General features: G+C 33.2%; 1 protein-coding gene across 3 annotated transcripts in view; it reads left to right on the top strand.

Moving 5' to 3' along the window:
- LOC143056233 (solute carrier family 35 member F6-like) overlaps positions 1 to 17,072 on the top strand; it is a 514,661-nt gene that overhangs the window by 21,002 nt on the left and 476,587 nt on the right. Inside the window, exons 6-9 of one of the 3 annotated variants that reach the window (XM_076229318.1) lie at positions 1,439 to 1,594; positions 2,146 to 2,466; positions 4,131 to 4,158; positions 5,581 to 7,724. In XM_076229318.1, coding sequence (XP_076085433.1) covers positions 1,439 to 1,594; positions 2,146 to 2,466; positions 4,131 to 4,144 — 491 coding nt within the window. In that variant the 3' untranslated portion in view covers positions 4,145 to 4,158; positions 5,581 to 7,724. Of the gene's footprint in view, positions 1 to 1,438; positions 1,595 to 2,145; positions 2,467 to 4,130; positions 4,159 to 5,580; positions 7,725 to 17,072 lie in introns of those variants that run through there. The other 2 variants (XM_076229315.1, XM_076229317.1) reach the window with 2 other exon arrangements.

Genomic DNA, 17,072 nt, shown 5'->3' with positions numbered 1-17,072 from the left:
CCAACCAATGATCTTACCCTGGATTTAGAGCGAAGCTTAACAATTCCTACATTTGTCTAAAATCTCTTTGATCTTTTAATTTTATAGAACGATTATTTACAATCGTTTTAAAAATGCAGGAAATGTGTGCCACTCAGTGGAGTAAACAGTATTTATTATATAATCACAACTTGCGATATATATTACATATAGTCAAATTTCTACCGAAAAATAAATCAATAAAAATGGGGCATTTATTCAATAAATTTGGTACAAATTTCCATTGTCAATGTGTTTTTCTATAGAATTAATGATGACTCGCATTAATCCATCAATCACTCAATCGGCACACATATGCAGATGTAAGGTAACGGAATCTGCCGAGGTTTGCCGATTGCTGTTTCCTAAGAATTGATCACAACTTTCGATTTCTTCGTTTATTTCCGTAATCCCGAAAGCAACCGAGAATAACAATATCGTAGGGCACCACACGCTGGTGTGTAAATAACGTGCCATGTTTCAAGCTAATTAACATGTCATTAAATTGCGCGCGGCATCGCAGATGAAACGTTTGAAGTCGGGTCGTAGTAGTTCCTGTCAATATAATACTTCCATGATTTGATACACTAATAAAAGAGAGCATATATAGGACACCAAAGGGCCATCCATATAAAGTCATTAGTCAAAAATAAAATAACAGCACCATGGTTAAAATAGAAAAAGACAAACAACAGTACTGGAAACACAACATAGAAAACTAAAGTATTAGCAACATGAACCCAATCAAAAACTGGAGTGATCTCAGGTGATCCAGATGAACTAAAGTATTAACAACATGAACCCAATCAAAAAACTGGAGTGATCTCAGGTGATCCAGAGGAACTAAAGTATTAACAACATGAACCCAATCAAAAAACTGGAGTGATCTCAGGTGATCCAGAGAGATAAGCATATCCTGCTCCTCATATGTCACCCGTCGTGTTGCTTATGTTAGTTACAATCCTTTGATAATTATCAAAGATTCGACTTTTTAATCTTATTATATTTCATTGAAATAAATACTATTGCATTATGTATTCCTCTCTTATAATGGGGCCTCAGTGACCAAGTGGTCTTAGTAGTTACTACTGTAATCACCAGCCATTTAACACTGATGTTGTAAGTTCGAACATGGCTCGTGCAGGTGCACTCCTTAATTGACTAGGATTGTCAGTTTTCCTATCGAAGGTCGTGGTTTTCTAACAGCACTTCATTAATAAAAACTGGACACCACAAAATAGCGTAAATGTGGTCCTTAAAAGTATCGTTAAAACAAAAAAAACAAAAAAATCAAAACCTCTCTTATAACAGTTTCTTAATATTGTATATCAAACATTTTTGTTTGATTGTACTGATCATTTTTGCCACTGGATTTTTAACAATAAACTGCCAATTTGATCATCAGATTTTTATTTTTCAGGTATATTTGGATTTGTTCTCTTAGGCCTCTTGTTGATTCCATTTTTCCACATTGATGCCGGAGCCTTCAGTGAATTGCCAACACACAAATTAGATGATGCTATTGATGCCTTTCATCAGCTGGGACAAAACTGGCAAATTCTTACGGCAACCCTAGGTACAGTATTAACCCTGGAAAACAATCAAAATTAAATCATACAAAACTGGCAAATTCTTACAACAACCCTACGTACAGTATTTACTCTGAAAAACAATCAAAATTATATTAGACAAAATGACAAATTATAATGGCAACCTAGGTACAGTATTTACCCTAAAAAACAATTTAAAAATTAAATCAGACAAAACTGGCAAATTATTATGGCAATCCTAGTACACTAAATAATATACATACAGGTTTTTTGAGTTGCCTTATTTCCTGATTTCATGTCTATGGGCAGGTTGAATTTTAACTGTGTACAACTGTTGAGGAATGGGAAAATACAAGCTAAAAAAATCACCATATAGTATCAAGCTACACTGGTGATGCTGCTCTGACAGGAGAAATAATAGTTACCTCTCTCAAAGGTAAAAATCTGCTTGTTATAAAACATGCTGTTCCTTTGCCTTTGGTTACAGTGCATGCACTGATTTTGTATCATGGATGGATAACTCATATCCTTAAAAATGTGTTTTCTTCTAAATACAGTATTTTAATAAATTTTGCAGGGAATATTTTCAGCATAGCTTTCTTCAATTTTGCTGGAATAAGTGTGACAAGAGAAATCAGTGCTACCACACGAATGGTTCTGGACAGTGTACGAACAATCATTATCTGGGTTGCTGCCCTAGCGTTAGATTGGCAGAAATTTATCCCCCTCCAAATATTGGGATTCGTTGTTCTGATCATCGGAATGATGTTATACAATGATATTGGCATACAGTTTATAAGAAGGACAATTATGACACGTGTTTTACGGAGACCCTTGCCACCTGATGAAGACCAGGAGAGATTGATTCCAGAGGACAATGCTAATCGTCGCGGAGGAAGTAAGTATACCAGTATTAACTGACACACTTGGGAATCAGATAAAATGTTAGATTAAGCAGGGTGTCGTTATACTAAGTTTTTCTACAAGGATAGGAACTCTTTATGACCATGAAAATTGTAGGTTAAAGCATGTTGGAATACTCAGGTGTCGGGATTAGGCAAGTTTCACTGTAGACTGTTTCAGTCCCTGGTCAGGGTTGGTTAGAGTACAAAAATGTACGTTGTGGACATTATGGAAAGGTCAACAAGGGGCATATTGTTTTCAAGTGTGAGGGCAGAGGGATTCATTCTAAAGGGGTTGACAGTCATTTAAATTTTAGTGATACAAAATTGAATGAATTGCAATATGAAGTTAACATTTTTTTGTTAAAAAGTTTAATTTATCTTTTCAATATTTCCATCGATCGCTTTAATTCAAAGTCTAAAACTTTGTGCAATATTTCTATCACTAAATTCTAATCACTGTGGGGTTATACACAGTCTGATTCTAATTTGACTGCTAGCAAGGACACTGCTTGCCATCTAGGTAGTTTCCCTTCCCATGATGCCTAGATTTGGTTTTCAGTTATCTCCCTTGTCATCTAGGTAGGTTCCCTTCCCATGATACCTATATTGGGTTTTCAGTTATCTCCCTTGTCATCTAGGTAGGTTCCCTTCCCATTATGCCTAGATTGGGTTTCAGTTATCTCCCTTTTCATCTAGGTAGGTTCCCTTCCCATGATGCCTAGATTTGGTTTTCAGTTATCTCCCTTTTCATCTATATAGGTTCCCTTCCCATGATGCTTAGATTTGGTTTTTCAGTTATCTCCCTTGTCATCTAGGTAGGTTCCCTTCCCATTATGCCTAGATTTGGTTTTCAGTTATCTCCCTTTTCATCTAGGTAGGTTCCCTTCCCATGATACCTATATTTGGTTTCAGTTATCTCCCTTTTCATCTAGGTAGGTTCCCTTCCCATGATACCTAGATTTGGTTTTCAGTTGTCTCCCTTTTCATCTAGGTAGGTTCCCTTCCCATGATACCTAGATTTGGTTTTCAGTTATCTCCCTTTTCATCTAGGTAGGTTCCCTTCCCATGATACCTAGATTTGGTTTTCAGTTATCTCCCTTTTCATCTAGGTAGGTTCCCTTCCCATGATACCTAGATTTGGTTTTCAGTTATCTCCCTTTTCATCTATATAGGTTCCCTTCCCATGATGCCTAGATTGGGTTTTCAGTTATCTCCCTTTTCATCTAGGTAGGTTCCCTTCCCATGATACCTAGATTGGGTTTTCAGTTATCTCCCTTTTCATCTGGGTAGGTTCCCTTCCCATGATTCAACTGCCTTTTACAAAGCGTAATAATTTGGCATTTAGTATGGCGTTCATTATTACTGAACTAGTATATTATATATTTGTTTAGGGGCAGCTGAAGGACGTCCCCAGGTGCAGGGATTTCTCGCTGCATTGAAGACCTATTGGTGACCTTCTGCTGTCGTCTTTGACACTTTCCCCATTTCCAATCTCAATTTTATTGTTATTTTCAAAAAGAGAAGCGTCTGAACATCCTTGAATCTTATTACAACTGTTCTGGAAATATTTATTACCCGTAAATGCTTCAGACAAATGCAGTATAGATTGATGATTTAGATTTTCTCTAAATGATTAATTAATTTACTTTCTCCACAGATATTCAGGATTAACCACAACATACATGGTATATATAAATCCTGAACTTGTACTTTTTCCTACAATCCTACACTTTGACTGTTTTGCACTTCTACCCATGCATACAACCATGCCAAATAATTTTACTATGATAATGTAATTTCACCAGATGTTTTCTTTTTATGATTTCTATATTTTGTCACATCCAAACCCTTCATTGCTGACTTTGCTCAGTGTACAAATTTGTCAATGTTTTAAACAATAATGTGCACAATATTTTCACTCTTGTGGATAATTTACAATAATACCTTGTTGTTATATTTAACATGTTGAACTTCAATCTGATTATTAAAATATTTATTTTGTTTCTCAAATTTTTGTGCTATTTTCACATTTCTTGATCGTTGTGAGAAAAACTTTTCTCCTCACAAGTGAAAAATTTATTCTCTGCAAATGATTGGTCCAAAATAAATTAGGACGTCAAATTTTCTTGATTTCTTCTGAAATTGCTTATTTTGAAGCCATGAAAATAGACAACCATGCCTGATGATGTCAGATATAAAGAACACAACTTGCTGCAAATCTTTAAAAAAGGAGGGATACAAATAATTAGAGAAACAGATTCCACCACAATATCTCATGTATTGCAGCACAGAGTCCTCACAATGTGGTTTTCCCACCACTTTCACTGTTTCCCCCAATTTTCATCCACTTCCCACAATTTTACAAATATTTCATGTTTTGCACACACTAGAAATACAGTGTTGTAAACCATTATTTCAAGTCTTTTCTTTATTGCAGTATTTTAAAAATTCACATCAGAAAGCCTTCTGTATATGATTTTAAAAATTACTATTGAATACAAATTATTTCCCTTGTTTTAAGGAAATACCAATACAAATACTGGTTCCCTGATGTGAAGCACTACATTTGTGGACAAGAAAATAGAAAAAAATGTATTACTCAAATTACAAGAATATCAGAAGCCAAATGACCATTAATAATTTATATTATATATCATATGTAACTAGAAGTCTTGAAAGGACCAGCCAGCGAATTTTACGTAAGGTGACCTATAGTTGAATGTTGTTAATTAAGTTCTGTGTCGTTTGCTCTCTTGTGGAGAGTTGTCTCATTGGCATTATACCACAATAAAATTCTTTTTTTTATGCCTTATTTTTATTCTTTTTTTCCAGATAAGGAAAACATTATAAAAGTCTAAGATTTGAACAACAAATATTTAAGCTGAACAAATAGCAATCATCAGGGTATACCGGTATATATTAGCAAGGATTTGTATAGTAAGATGATATGCTACTATACAAATCCTTGATATAAGCCTAAAAATATCTTTGAAAAAACTAGGATTAAAAATCATCATCCCTTGAAACAGTTCAGTATTTGTTGAAACTTGATACTTTTTTGTTATGAATGTTCAGATACTATAGGTTTTATTATCTTTTTATTACAGATATTCAAGAGGAGCCTCAACCTGGTCCATCAAATGCTGCTATATAATCGTTTTTAATTGGTTCATTTGAATTTATTCTTGAATCTGATTGGTGGTTTATGGACCAATAGTATGTTGAAAACATTAGTACATTGTTAACCTTTAAGATTGTGATACAAACTTTTGAACAATTTTTTGAGTACTTAATATATATATTTATAAGAATGGGTGCAATATGATTGTTTTGATATGCCAGTGACATGAGAAAGAATTTATTTGTTATAACACTTTTTGTTTGTAATTTTTGCAAGAAAAATGTATTTGATCAGTTACAAAGTTATAAATTATTTGTGTACTAACTGATAGTGCCTCTGTTGTGCTCCTAGCATTGCATGACCACACAGAAAAATGAAATTAGTAATAAAAACTTAGAAATTAGTACCTTGTAAGACTCTTGTAATCATGGGATTCAAAGGCTGTGATTTTCTTTGATTTGTTTGTTGTTGATATTAATGCTGGGTGGTTTTAGAATATAAAAATGTAACTCTGATGGATATTGAATTTCCATTTTTTTCTTAAATGAGAGTACATATTGTTTTGACATAATAACGACTGGTTTATTTTACAATCAGAGGCAGATTTAGGAAGGCCCAGGGGGCTCCCCCCTCCCATTTTGAGAAAAAAATTGGTTGGTTATATAGGGAATCACTTAAGCGTGAAGGGAGTGGGCCCTCTCTTAGGCAGCCAGTGGGCCCCCACTTATGAAAATTTCTAGATCCGCCACTGACAATGAGATTGTTCGACACACTAGTACTATTTACTAAGCGTTACATTTTAATGATTTAGTACTTCATGACTCTTTTAGTTGTCTTTAAATCCTCATCCCTCTGCTCCTATGCCAACATCCAGCAAAGTATTCCACACAATTTTTTGTTTGGGGCTATCTTGCATTGATATTTGCTTATAGCTTCAATTTTAAGATGAGAACAAAGCATGATTTTTGTAATCCAGAAGATGTTCAAATCAGGTTCCGCTCTATGATATTGTTTTGTGTTTATGTTCTTTGAGATTCTATTTTTTTCTCATGGAGAACCATTTTACAATTGTTTTATTTCATTTTTCAAAAAACTTTATATGAAATATAATGGTTGCAATATAATAGCTTTTGGCAGATGCACAAAACACTGTGAAAAAAAAGGGTCAAGGTTGCACTGTAAAAATATCACATCAAACTCAAAATTAAGTATATTTATATAAGGTTGGACTGTAAATATCACAATGCTTGTTTACATGGCTGTCACCAAAATATATAGCTCACAAAAAGTATATTTACTATAGGTTGGACATTTAAAGTAGCACATTTTTTGTTGCAAATAGCATTTACAATGAAATTATAATTTAAATATATACAACGTGTACAATGGGTTGAATTGGAGAGACTTAATTACTTTTTGAATATTTCATTTAAAAAGATTGATATTTAATCCCAAATAACTTGATCCCTTTCTGTACCCAATCTTTTCTATTTATGAAAATAAGTGACTGGATGCCACCGAGGCTGGATGGTGTTTATGAAATAGAGACTAACTGGGGACAAAAGAATAGAAAAAAAAACATTGAGTAGATAGTAATGGGCATAATAAAAGGAACATAGATTTTTTATCCAATAAACTAAACAAATTAATGGAATGAAGATTCTCATTGATTTAGCAGTCGTGGAAAAAGTGTATCTTTAAAGCTTTTGGCATGTTTAGATTTACAGTGTTCATAGATATATTTTAAGCTTCTGTTTAACAAAGATTATTTTAATGCTTTTTTTACACTTTAAACAGGCATTGATGAAACTGGCTATTACACAAGCATTATTACTTTTAAAGGACTTATTTCCCTTAGATAAAGCTGTAATATGATTGGTTAATTGTTGTTTACTTTATTTCCAGTGGCAAATATTTCAATAATGTTCAGAAAGTAATGGATTTATCTATTTCTGATCTTAATGTATGATAGGTTAAAATAGCAAAGTCATGTCGCATATTGCATAATGCATACATGATGAAATATGACTTGACTACATAGTAATTTTGTATCTTTACTTTTTATTTGTTAGTACACAACAAAATTTTTTGTAAATAAATGAAAATAAAAATTAATATAAATGCATTTTTGTCGAGCCTGCAACTTTTGTTGCAGAAAGCTCGACATAGGGATAGTGATCCGGCGGCGGCGGCGGCTACGGCGGCGGTGTTAGCTAACTTCTTAAAAGCTTTATATTTTAGAAGGTGGAAGACCTGGATGCTTCATACTTTGTATATAGATGCCTCATGTTACGAAGTTTCCGTCAGTCACATGTCCAATGTCCTTGACCTCATTTTTATGGTTCAGTGACCACTTGAAAAAAAAGTTCAGATTTTTTGTAATGTTGAATTCTCTCTTATTATAAGTAATAGGATAACTATATTTGATATGTGCGTACCTTGAAAGGTCCTCATGTCTGTCAGACAGTTTTCACTTGACCTCGACCTCATTTCATGGATCAGTGAACAAGGTTAAGTTTTGGTGGTCAAGTCCATATCTCAGATACTACAAGCAATAGGGCTAGTATATTCGGTGTATGGAAGGACTGTAAGGTGTACATCTCCAACTGGCAGGTGTCATCTGACCTTGACCTCATTTTCATGGTTCAGTGGTTATAGTTAATTTTTTGTGTTTTCGTCTGTTTTTCTCATACTATATGCAATAGGTCTACTATATTTGTTGTATGAATGATTGTAAGGTGTACCTATCTAGCGGGCAGATGTCATGTGACCTTGACCTCATTTTCATGGTTCAGTGGTCAAAGTTAAGTTTTTGAGTTTTGGTCTTTTTATCTAAAACTATATGCCATAGGTCATCTATATTTGGTGTATGGAAATATTTTATGATCTTTATGTCAGTCGCGCAGGTTTTATTTGACCGTGACCTCATTTTCACTGTTTACTTAAACTAACCAACAAATTGGCAGAAATGAAACTTTTGGTGAAAGAGAAATATATTAAGACAATTTTGAGCTAAAAATTTACTTGTTTATGAGTTTGCATTCAAAATTGAGGATTAAAGCACTCCATAGTATACTAATTTAAGATTTCCAGACTGAAACCAGGGGTTATTTTTAGTGGTACCTCTATTCGGAAGACCGCTTCTTTGTTATATGATTTTAAACATCTGTTGAAAATTGGCATGTAGAAAGCTGATACATGTACGATTCAGGATATATATACCTGGTTTCTATGAAGTTAAACTTAAGGTAAAATATTTAGAAAGCTGTGAAAATTGCAAAATTTGGTTGAACAGATAGGGACTTTTAATTGGTGGTCTGACATCTATTACTATGCCAGTCGAGATTTTTTTGACAGAAGTAGCAAGCTCGACAATAATTACTATCCACATTGATATGTTTCCACACCGGTAATTTTTTATATTAAATTAAGGCTTTGATTTGTAGTTTTGCCGGTCAAATAGCCACTGCCATTTAAAACTTTTTGTTTCTGTTTCAAAAGAAAATAACTTTCACACTCGAGTTTTTTTTAACATAACTGCATGTATTCAAATTCTGTAGAGTGTGGCGCTCATATTCGCCGGGGACACAATTTCACCGTTTTATGATTTTGAGGTGTAAAAGCTTCCAAAGGATTGGTGAAATGGAAGAAATATGCCGGTAAATTAACAAATATGGATATTTTTAAAACTTTGACACAATTTCGGCACTAACCGTAAAGGACCGAAAAACAAACAACGATTTTCGATTAATTTCCTGAATGAAAAAAAATATTTCAAAGAAGTATTTCTTAGTAATTCTTTGACTGATTGCACTAAATTTCAGATCTTTACTCTTTACACCTTTGAAATGTCTGCTATTCATCTATAATGAAATTGATTTGATCAATATTGTTTAAAGCTGCAGTTTTTTTTTAATTTTAAATAAATGTATAAAAGCGTCGAATATGTGTCCCCCTTCGACAAAACTATGATATCAGGAAATTTCAAATCGCCTTTAATCTAACTTTTCTCTCTCCATTACCTTTTCTGACATACATTTCATTAAAATCCATTCAACATTCAGAAAGAGTTTCGCTTAGAAGATTAGTAATGCCATACATTAAAGTAACGAGTATCTCCCCTGTAACATTTAGAACTTTCTCGTGTAAATATTTCTTTAATATCCATCCAGATGTTCAGGAGGAGATGCCCTTAAAAGAGATACATTGATAGACAGATAGGGTGCAATATGCCTGCAACTTGATCAGACGCGTACAAATTCCCATCTAGGAGGGACATTCCAATGCAACCTTTTTTATACGACCGCAAAATTTGAAAAATTTTTCGTCGTATATTGCTATCACGTTGGCGTCGTCGTCGTCGTCCGAATACTTTTAGTTTTCGCACTCTAACTTTAGTAAAAGTGAAAAGAAATCTATGAAATTTTAACACAAGGTTTATGACCACAAAAGGAAGGTTGGGATTGATTTTGGGAGTTTTGGTCCCAACATTTTAGGAATTAGGGGCCAAAAAGGGCCCAAATAAGCATTTTCTTGGTTTTCGCACTATAACTTTAGTTTAAGTTAATAGAAATCTATGAAATTTTGACACAAGGTTTATGACCACAAAAGAAAGGTTGGGATTGATTTTGGGAGTTTTGGTTCCAACAGTTTAGGAATTAGGGGCCAAAAAAGGGCCCAAATAAGCATAATTCTTGGTTTTCGCACAATAACTTAAGTTTAAGTAAATAGAAATCAATGAAATTTAAACACAATGTTTATGACCACAAAAGGAAGGTTGGTATTGATTTTGGGAGTTTAGATCCCAACAGTTTAGGAATTAGGGGCCAAAAAGGGACCCAAATAAGCATTTTTCTTGGTTTTTGCACCATAACTTTAGTATAAGTAAATAGAAATCTATGAAATTTAAACACAAGGTTTATAACCATAAAAGGAAGGTTGGTATTGATTTTGGGAGTTTTGGTCCCAACAGTTTAGGAATAAAGGGCCCAAAGGGTCCAAAATTAAACTTTGTTTGATTTCATCAAAAATTGAATAATTGGGGTTCTTTGATATGCCGAATCTAACTGTGTATGTAGATTCTTAATTTTTGGTCCCGTTTTCAAATTGGTCTACATTAAGGTCCAAAGGGTCCAAAATTAAACTTAGTTTGATTTTAACAAAAGTTGAATCCTTGGGGTTCTTTGATATGCTGAATCTAAAAATGTACTTATATTTTTTATTATTGGCCCGGTTTTCAAGTTGGTCCAAATCGGGGTCCAAAATTAAACTTTGTTTGATTTCATCAAAAATTGAATAATTGGGGTTCTTTGATATGCCAAATCTAACTGTGTATGTAGATTCTTAATTTTTGGTCCCGTTTTAAAATTGGTCTACATTAAAGTCCAAAGGGTCCAAAATTAAACTAAGTCTGATTTTAACAAAAATTGAATTCTTGGGCCTCTTTGATATGCTGAATCTAAACATGTACTTAGATTTTTGATTATGGGCCCAGTTTTCAAGTTGGTCCAAATCAGGATCCAAAATTATTATATTAAGTATTGTGCAATAGCAAGAAATTTTCAATTGCACAGTATTCAGCAATAGCAAAAAATCTTCAATTGCACAGTGTTGTGCAATAGCAAATATTTTCAATTGCACAGTATTGCACAATAGCAAGAAATATCTAATTGCACAATATTGTGCAATAGCAAGAAATTCCAATTGGATTTCAATTGGAGTTATCTTTCTTTGTCCAGAATAGTAGTTGGATCAACTTAAATCATTGTTTTATACAATAGACAATGTATATTCACTTTTACTACCAACTGATAGATTAAAACAATCTTTACCATTCAGTGATAACAAGCACTTTTTTTACATTTTAATATTTTATGATGTATTTAAATGAGTAGTTATTGTTGCAAACTTCATTAGAAATTTGAATTGAGATCAGTTTTGAAATAAGGGAAAGGGGGATGTGAAAAAAAAATTGGGGGGTAAATTTTTTTCATTTCAGATTTCATAAATAAAAAGATAATTTCTTCAAACATTTTTTTGAGAGGATTAATATAACAGCATAGTGAATTGCTCAAAGGCAAAATTTTTTTTTTAAGTTCATTAGACCACATTCATTCTGTGTCAGAAACCTATGCTGTGTCAACTATTTAATCATAATCCAAATTTAGAGCTGAATCCAGCTTGAATGTTGTGTCCATACTTGCCCCAACCGTTCAGGGTTCAACCTCTGCGGTCGTATAAAGCTGCGCCCTGCGGAGCATCTGGTTGACAAATTTTAATCGGAAATAGTCCTGTCAAGGACGGCAGTAAAAGTAGTGAATGTGTGACCCCAGCTTAACTCTGATGCACGCCGTTTCCTGATGATGTTTTTTTTTTAAAGTATAAATCCAAACTATAGAAACGCAGGATAATGTGTGAAAATACGGGGAACTTTTGTGACACTATCACTGCAATTTCGCAAGAAACCAATTCGTTTTAAAATGGTTGCGAAAAACGCTGCTTGCAAAAAATAAAAATAAAATTCTTTTGGAAAATAGTACAGGATATAATTTATCGCAAATACATAGTACAAGCAGCCGTTGAAAATCAGGCAGAAAATGATTTTTTGGAATGGAATAACTGACAAAGAAGAAGAGTAAAATTGTCCTTGAACTTGGTTATTTTGGCGCACAACTTTCCCTATATCAGTGTTCTAAGTGTAACAAGTTTTGGAATAGTATTGGACTGTACAGAAAATATAAGTTACTGAAGAAAAAGACATTGGAGTAATTATTGACTCTGAATTAAATTTCCCGGCGAAAAACATATAAGTGAGAAAGTTAATAAAGCAAATTCCATGTTTGCACTACTGAGAAGGACTTTCCAATATTTAGATACACTGTCAGATACCTTTGAACCACTACACAAGACACTCGTAAGAACACATTTAGAGTTTGCAAGCTCAGTATGTCATCCATATAAAATAAAATATATTGACATGATTGAGAATGTGCAGCGCCGGGCAACTAAACAACTACCAAGATTAAAGAATTTAACATACTCAGGCTCAGAGAGACTCGAAAATTAAAACTACCATCTCTAAATTTTAGACGGGTCCGAGGTGACATGATTGAATTATATAAAATACTGAACGGAAAATATGACAAAGAGGCGGCACAATTTGTTAAATTATGGAAGGATATGACTACAAGAACAGGGGTACGCGGCAAAAGTCTGAAAATATTTCCACAGAGAGCAAGAACAGAATTAAGGAGGAATGCATTTGTTCTACGAGTGGTAAAAACATGGAATACACTACCAAAAATTATAGTGACATCACCAACCACAAATACATTTAAGAACAGACTAGACAAATACTGGACGAACCAAACAATGGTGTACGAAGATTATATATCAACAATCACTGGAAGTGGAGAAAATTTAGATATAGAGACTGATGAAGAGGAACTTTAGTTCCTGTATCAGTAAAAAAACCTATGTAAACCTAAGTAAATAAAAGAATAATCAGAATTTTGATGAAGGTAAATCCAGAAACGCGCTCCGGACGCCAAAATAAAATAAAATGCAAAGTATAGTAAACAAAGTAGAAATGCCGAGATATTCCATTCCCATATGATTTTATAATTTACATAGGATGTTACATTTTACTTCTAGTAATAATGTGTTTTTCGGGGGAATATTGCTGCATTAAATAAACAACCCGAATATGATTTTATTCAAGCAGTGGTATAAGTCGTGAAGAGACAATTACATGGCTTATAGTTATGACACTGAAGTTGTCTTAACTTTTTGATTGTCTTATAGATGTGTATTTTTGTAATATGTGCATCATTTCGTTTTGTTGAAAGTATGACATTGTGGCGACGTCAAATAATGTTAACGGACAACCTTGCAAGACATTTTCATTAATCCTTAATTTTTACAGGAAACCCTGTAATCTGAATACAATTTGGTGTAACAATTTCAACTTTTAGAGTACTTTTTATTGGTATAGTAATCAAAGCAGAAAAATAATCTTCATGAAATCAAATCTCTGTTTTTTTGGCAGTAAAAGTTTTGTGAAGGCAAGAAAGTTTTACTCGGACATTACCGCAAGACATTGCAAACCTATTGTTTTGAATTGAATATGCAGCTCAATTCTTTCATTAATTTGAACTTTTGGAGCTTACACTTAGTAAAAAACGATCGTGCTTACAATTGATAAATTATATGTCAATTTTTTTTTTAACTGAAATGTTTCAAGTTTCCAAACTAAATTTCCCCTGAGACAGTCATTTATATATATTCTTTTCAAAATATCTATGCTAATTTTACTTTGAGACGGCCATGTAAACCAGTAGTGAAATATATCATGTCATAGAACATTCATGCACAATTTCGAAGAGTTGCGTGAACATTTCGCGAATTGCTTGAGTTTAATGTTTTAAGCTTGTTACATGGGACAACGCCAAGTGAACGTTTTTTTATCATACAGAGAATATACTATATTAAAACATGTATTATTTATCTTTCACTTTTGCAACTGACGGAATGTTTTTTATCCAACTGACTTCATTTTCAGAAAACGACATCTGTAACAAACATAAACTTTTAGCTACTTCTTTACAAGCAGAACCAAACACAATGAAAGTCCCAACTATGTACTGGCTTCCGAAGCTGCACAAAAAACCTTACAAATATAGATTTATTTCATCTTCCAGCCATTGTTCAACTACTAAATTGTCTGTTTTACTTACTAGTACACTTGGTACAATAAAAAACCTGATAATAAATTGTTCAAATAAGGCCTTTGAAAATAGTCGAATTAATTACTTTTGGAGTGTCAAAAACTCGTTGGAAGTACTTGATAAATTGCATGCATATATTGGTGATTTTGAATCTGTTCAAAGTTTTGATTTTTCTACCCTATATACCACTTTGCCTCATATTCTTATTAAGAAAAAATTCACATCCCTAATTAACTGGGCATTTAAAAAGTCGGAATGCGAGTACATATGTTCAAACTCTTTTAAATCATTTTTTAGTAGCAATAAACAAAAGAACTATGTCAATTGGACATGCTTTGATACTATTTATGCACTTGAATTTTTACTTGATAACATTTTTGTTCGCTTTGGAGATTCCGTATATCGTCAAGTTATTGGAATTCCAATGGGGACTAACTGTGCACCACTTATTGCGGACCTGTTTTTATATTGTTATGAGTTACAATTTATGACTAAAATTAGCAAAGACCCATCAAAACAACATTTGATACAAAAATTTAACAATACTTTTAGATATTTGGATGATATATTGGCTCTAAATAATGACGACTTCAGTATGTATACTAAAGAAATTTATCCTGTAGAACTTACTTTAAATAAAGCTAATGATAACAATGACCACTGCCCTTTCCTCGATCTTGATATCTATATCATAAACGGGAAGCTTAATACAAAAATTTATGATAAAAGAGATGATTTTTCATTTCCTATTGTTAATTATCCATTTTTAGATGGTGACGTTCCCTTGTCACCATCTTATGGTGTTTATATATCTCAACTTGTACGATTCGCTCGTGTATGTAACAATGTATTAGATTTTAGCGAGAGAAATTTATGTATTACTGAAAAATTATTACACCAGGGTTTTCGATATCACAAACTGGTCAAAACATTTACTAAATTTTATCACCGGTATAAGGAAATAATTCGTAAATATAACTCAACATGCAGACATCTTATACGTTCAGGTATTTCACATCCAAAATTTTATGGAAATATTCTTTATAAAGCACAAAAATGTCAGTATTCTCCTCAGAAACTAACAAAACCTTTAAATAGACTTATTAAAAGGGGATATAGTTACGATACTGTTGTCAGGTCATTAAAGATTGCATATTTTGGCTTTAACATTGATTCACTGATAGGGTCTTTGCATCGGAACTAAACACATTTATATCTAAAAAAAACAGTTGTTGGCATGACACGGGTTATGTTCTTCTCATATATTTTATGATAGTATGATACTAAACCCCTAACGGGAGGGATTGTACCTGATATTCATATGATGAAGACATAATCTTTCAATCAGTTTAATTGAGGTCTGGAGCTGGCATGTCAGTTAACTGCTAGTAGTCTGTTGTTATTTATGTATTATTGTCATTTGATTTATTTTCTTTTGTTACATCTTTTGACATCAGACTCGGACTTCTCTTGAACTGAATTTTAATGTGCGTATTGTTATTCTTTTACTTTTCTACATTGGCTAGAGGTATAGGGGGAGGGTTGAGATCTCATAAACATGTTTAACCCCGCCGCAATTTTGCGCCTGTCCCAAGTCAGGAGCCTCTGGCCTTTGTTAGTCTTGTATGATTTTAAATTTTAGTTTCTTGTGTATAATTCGGAGTTTAGTATGACGTCCATTATCACTGTACTATTATGCATATTTTAGGGGCCAGCTGAAGGACACCTACGGGTACGGGAATTCTCGCTACATTGAAGACCCATTGGTTGCCTTCGGCTGTTGTTTGCTCTATGGTCGGGTGGTTGTCGCTTTGACATATTCACCATTTCCTTTCTCAATTTTATTAGTAACCTTTTTTGATGGCTTTATTAGAATTAAATGCGTCTTTTAGACGCAACAATTTCAAATTGTATTGTATCGTCCTGAACATGCCTGAACTATTTGCCACTAGACATTTGCAACCTCAAATCAATCATTTCAAATTGTACATGAAAATCCCTGTTCACTCAATAACATTTTTTAAGCTTAATGTGCACACTGTTAGTTGGAAATAAAACTAAATCAGAAGAATTAATAGGAAATTTACAAAACCAGACAGGGGAAATGGAAACAAAATAACAAACACCGTTCAGATCCCGTTACATATTTTTTCAATACCTCTCAGGAAAAAACACGTTACTCTATATTAAGTAATGTCATCCTTTTTCTGCCAAATTATATGCATATCAGTTAGCTTTGAAGCAATTTATCTAAAACAAACAATGATGGTTACATGTGTCTCTTTACATGCACGGGAACACAATAAAATCCCGGAAATTGTTAGTTTTTAGTGTTTCTCCATACATATAAGAGATCGGAATGAATTAGTGACGAGGTTCGGCAGAATATTTTTTTCGTTTCTTTGCCATTTTGGGAAATTTTCTGCGACTGTCATACACTGAGTGAAAGGTTTGGCTAGCAAAAAAAACAGGTCCAATCCACCATTTTCTACTTAAGAAATTCGGAATATAACAGTTGTTATTCATTTGTTTGATTTTGCAGTGACTTTCCGTTTTTATATTTCCTCGGAGTCGTTTGTTTGTTTGTTATTTTACTTTTTGTTAGCACTTTCTTGAATCTTTTGATTAACTCATTTATTAAACAATTGTTTTCTTGGTTCAATCCACCATTTTCTACATTTGAAAATGCCTGTACCAAGTCAGGAATATGACAGTTCTTGTCCATTCGTTTTTGATGCGTTTTGTTATTTGA

Source organism: Mytilus galloprovincialis, chromosome 13 (genome assembly GCF_965363235.1).
Source record: "Mytilus galloprovincialis chromosome 13, xbMytGall1.hap1.1, whole genome shotgun sequence".
Lineage (NCBI taxonomy): Eukaryota > Metazoa > Mollusca > Bivalvia > Mytilida > Mytilidae > Mytilus > Mytilus galloprovincialis.
Note: the sequence above shows the minus strand (reverse complement) of the source record. Positions and strands in the feature narration are given on the sequence as shown.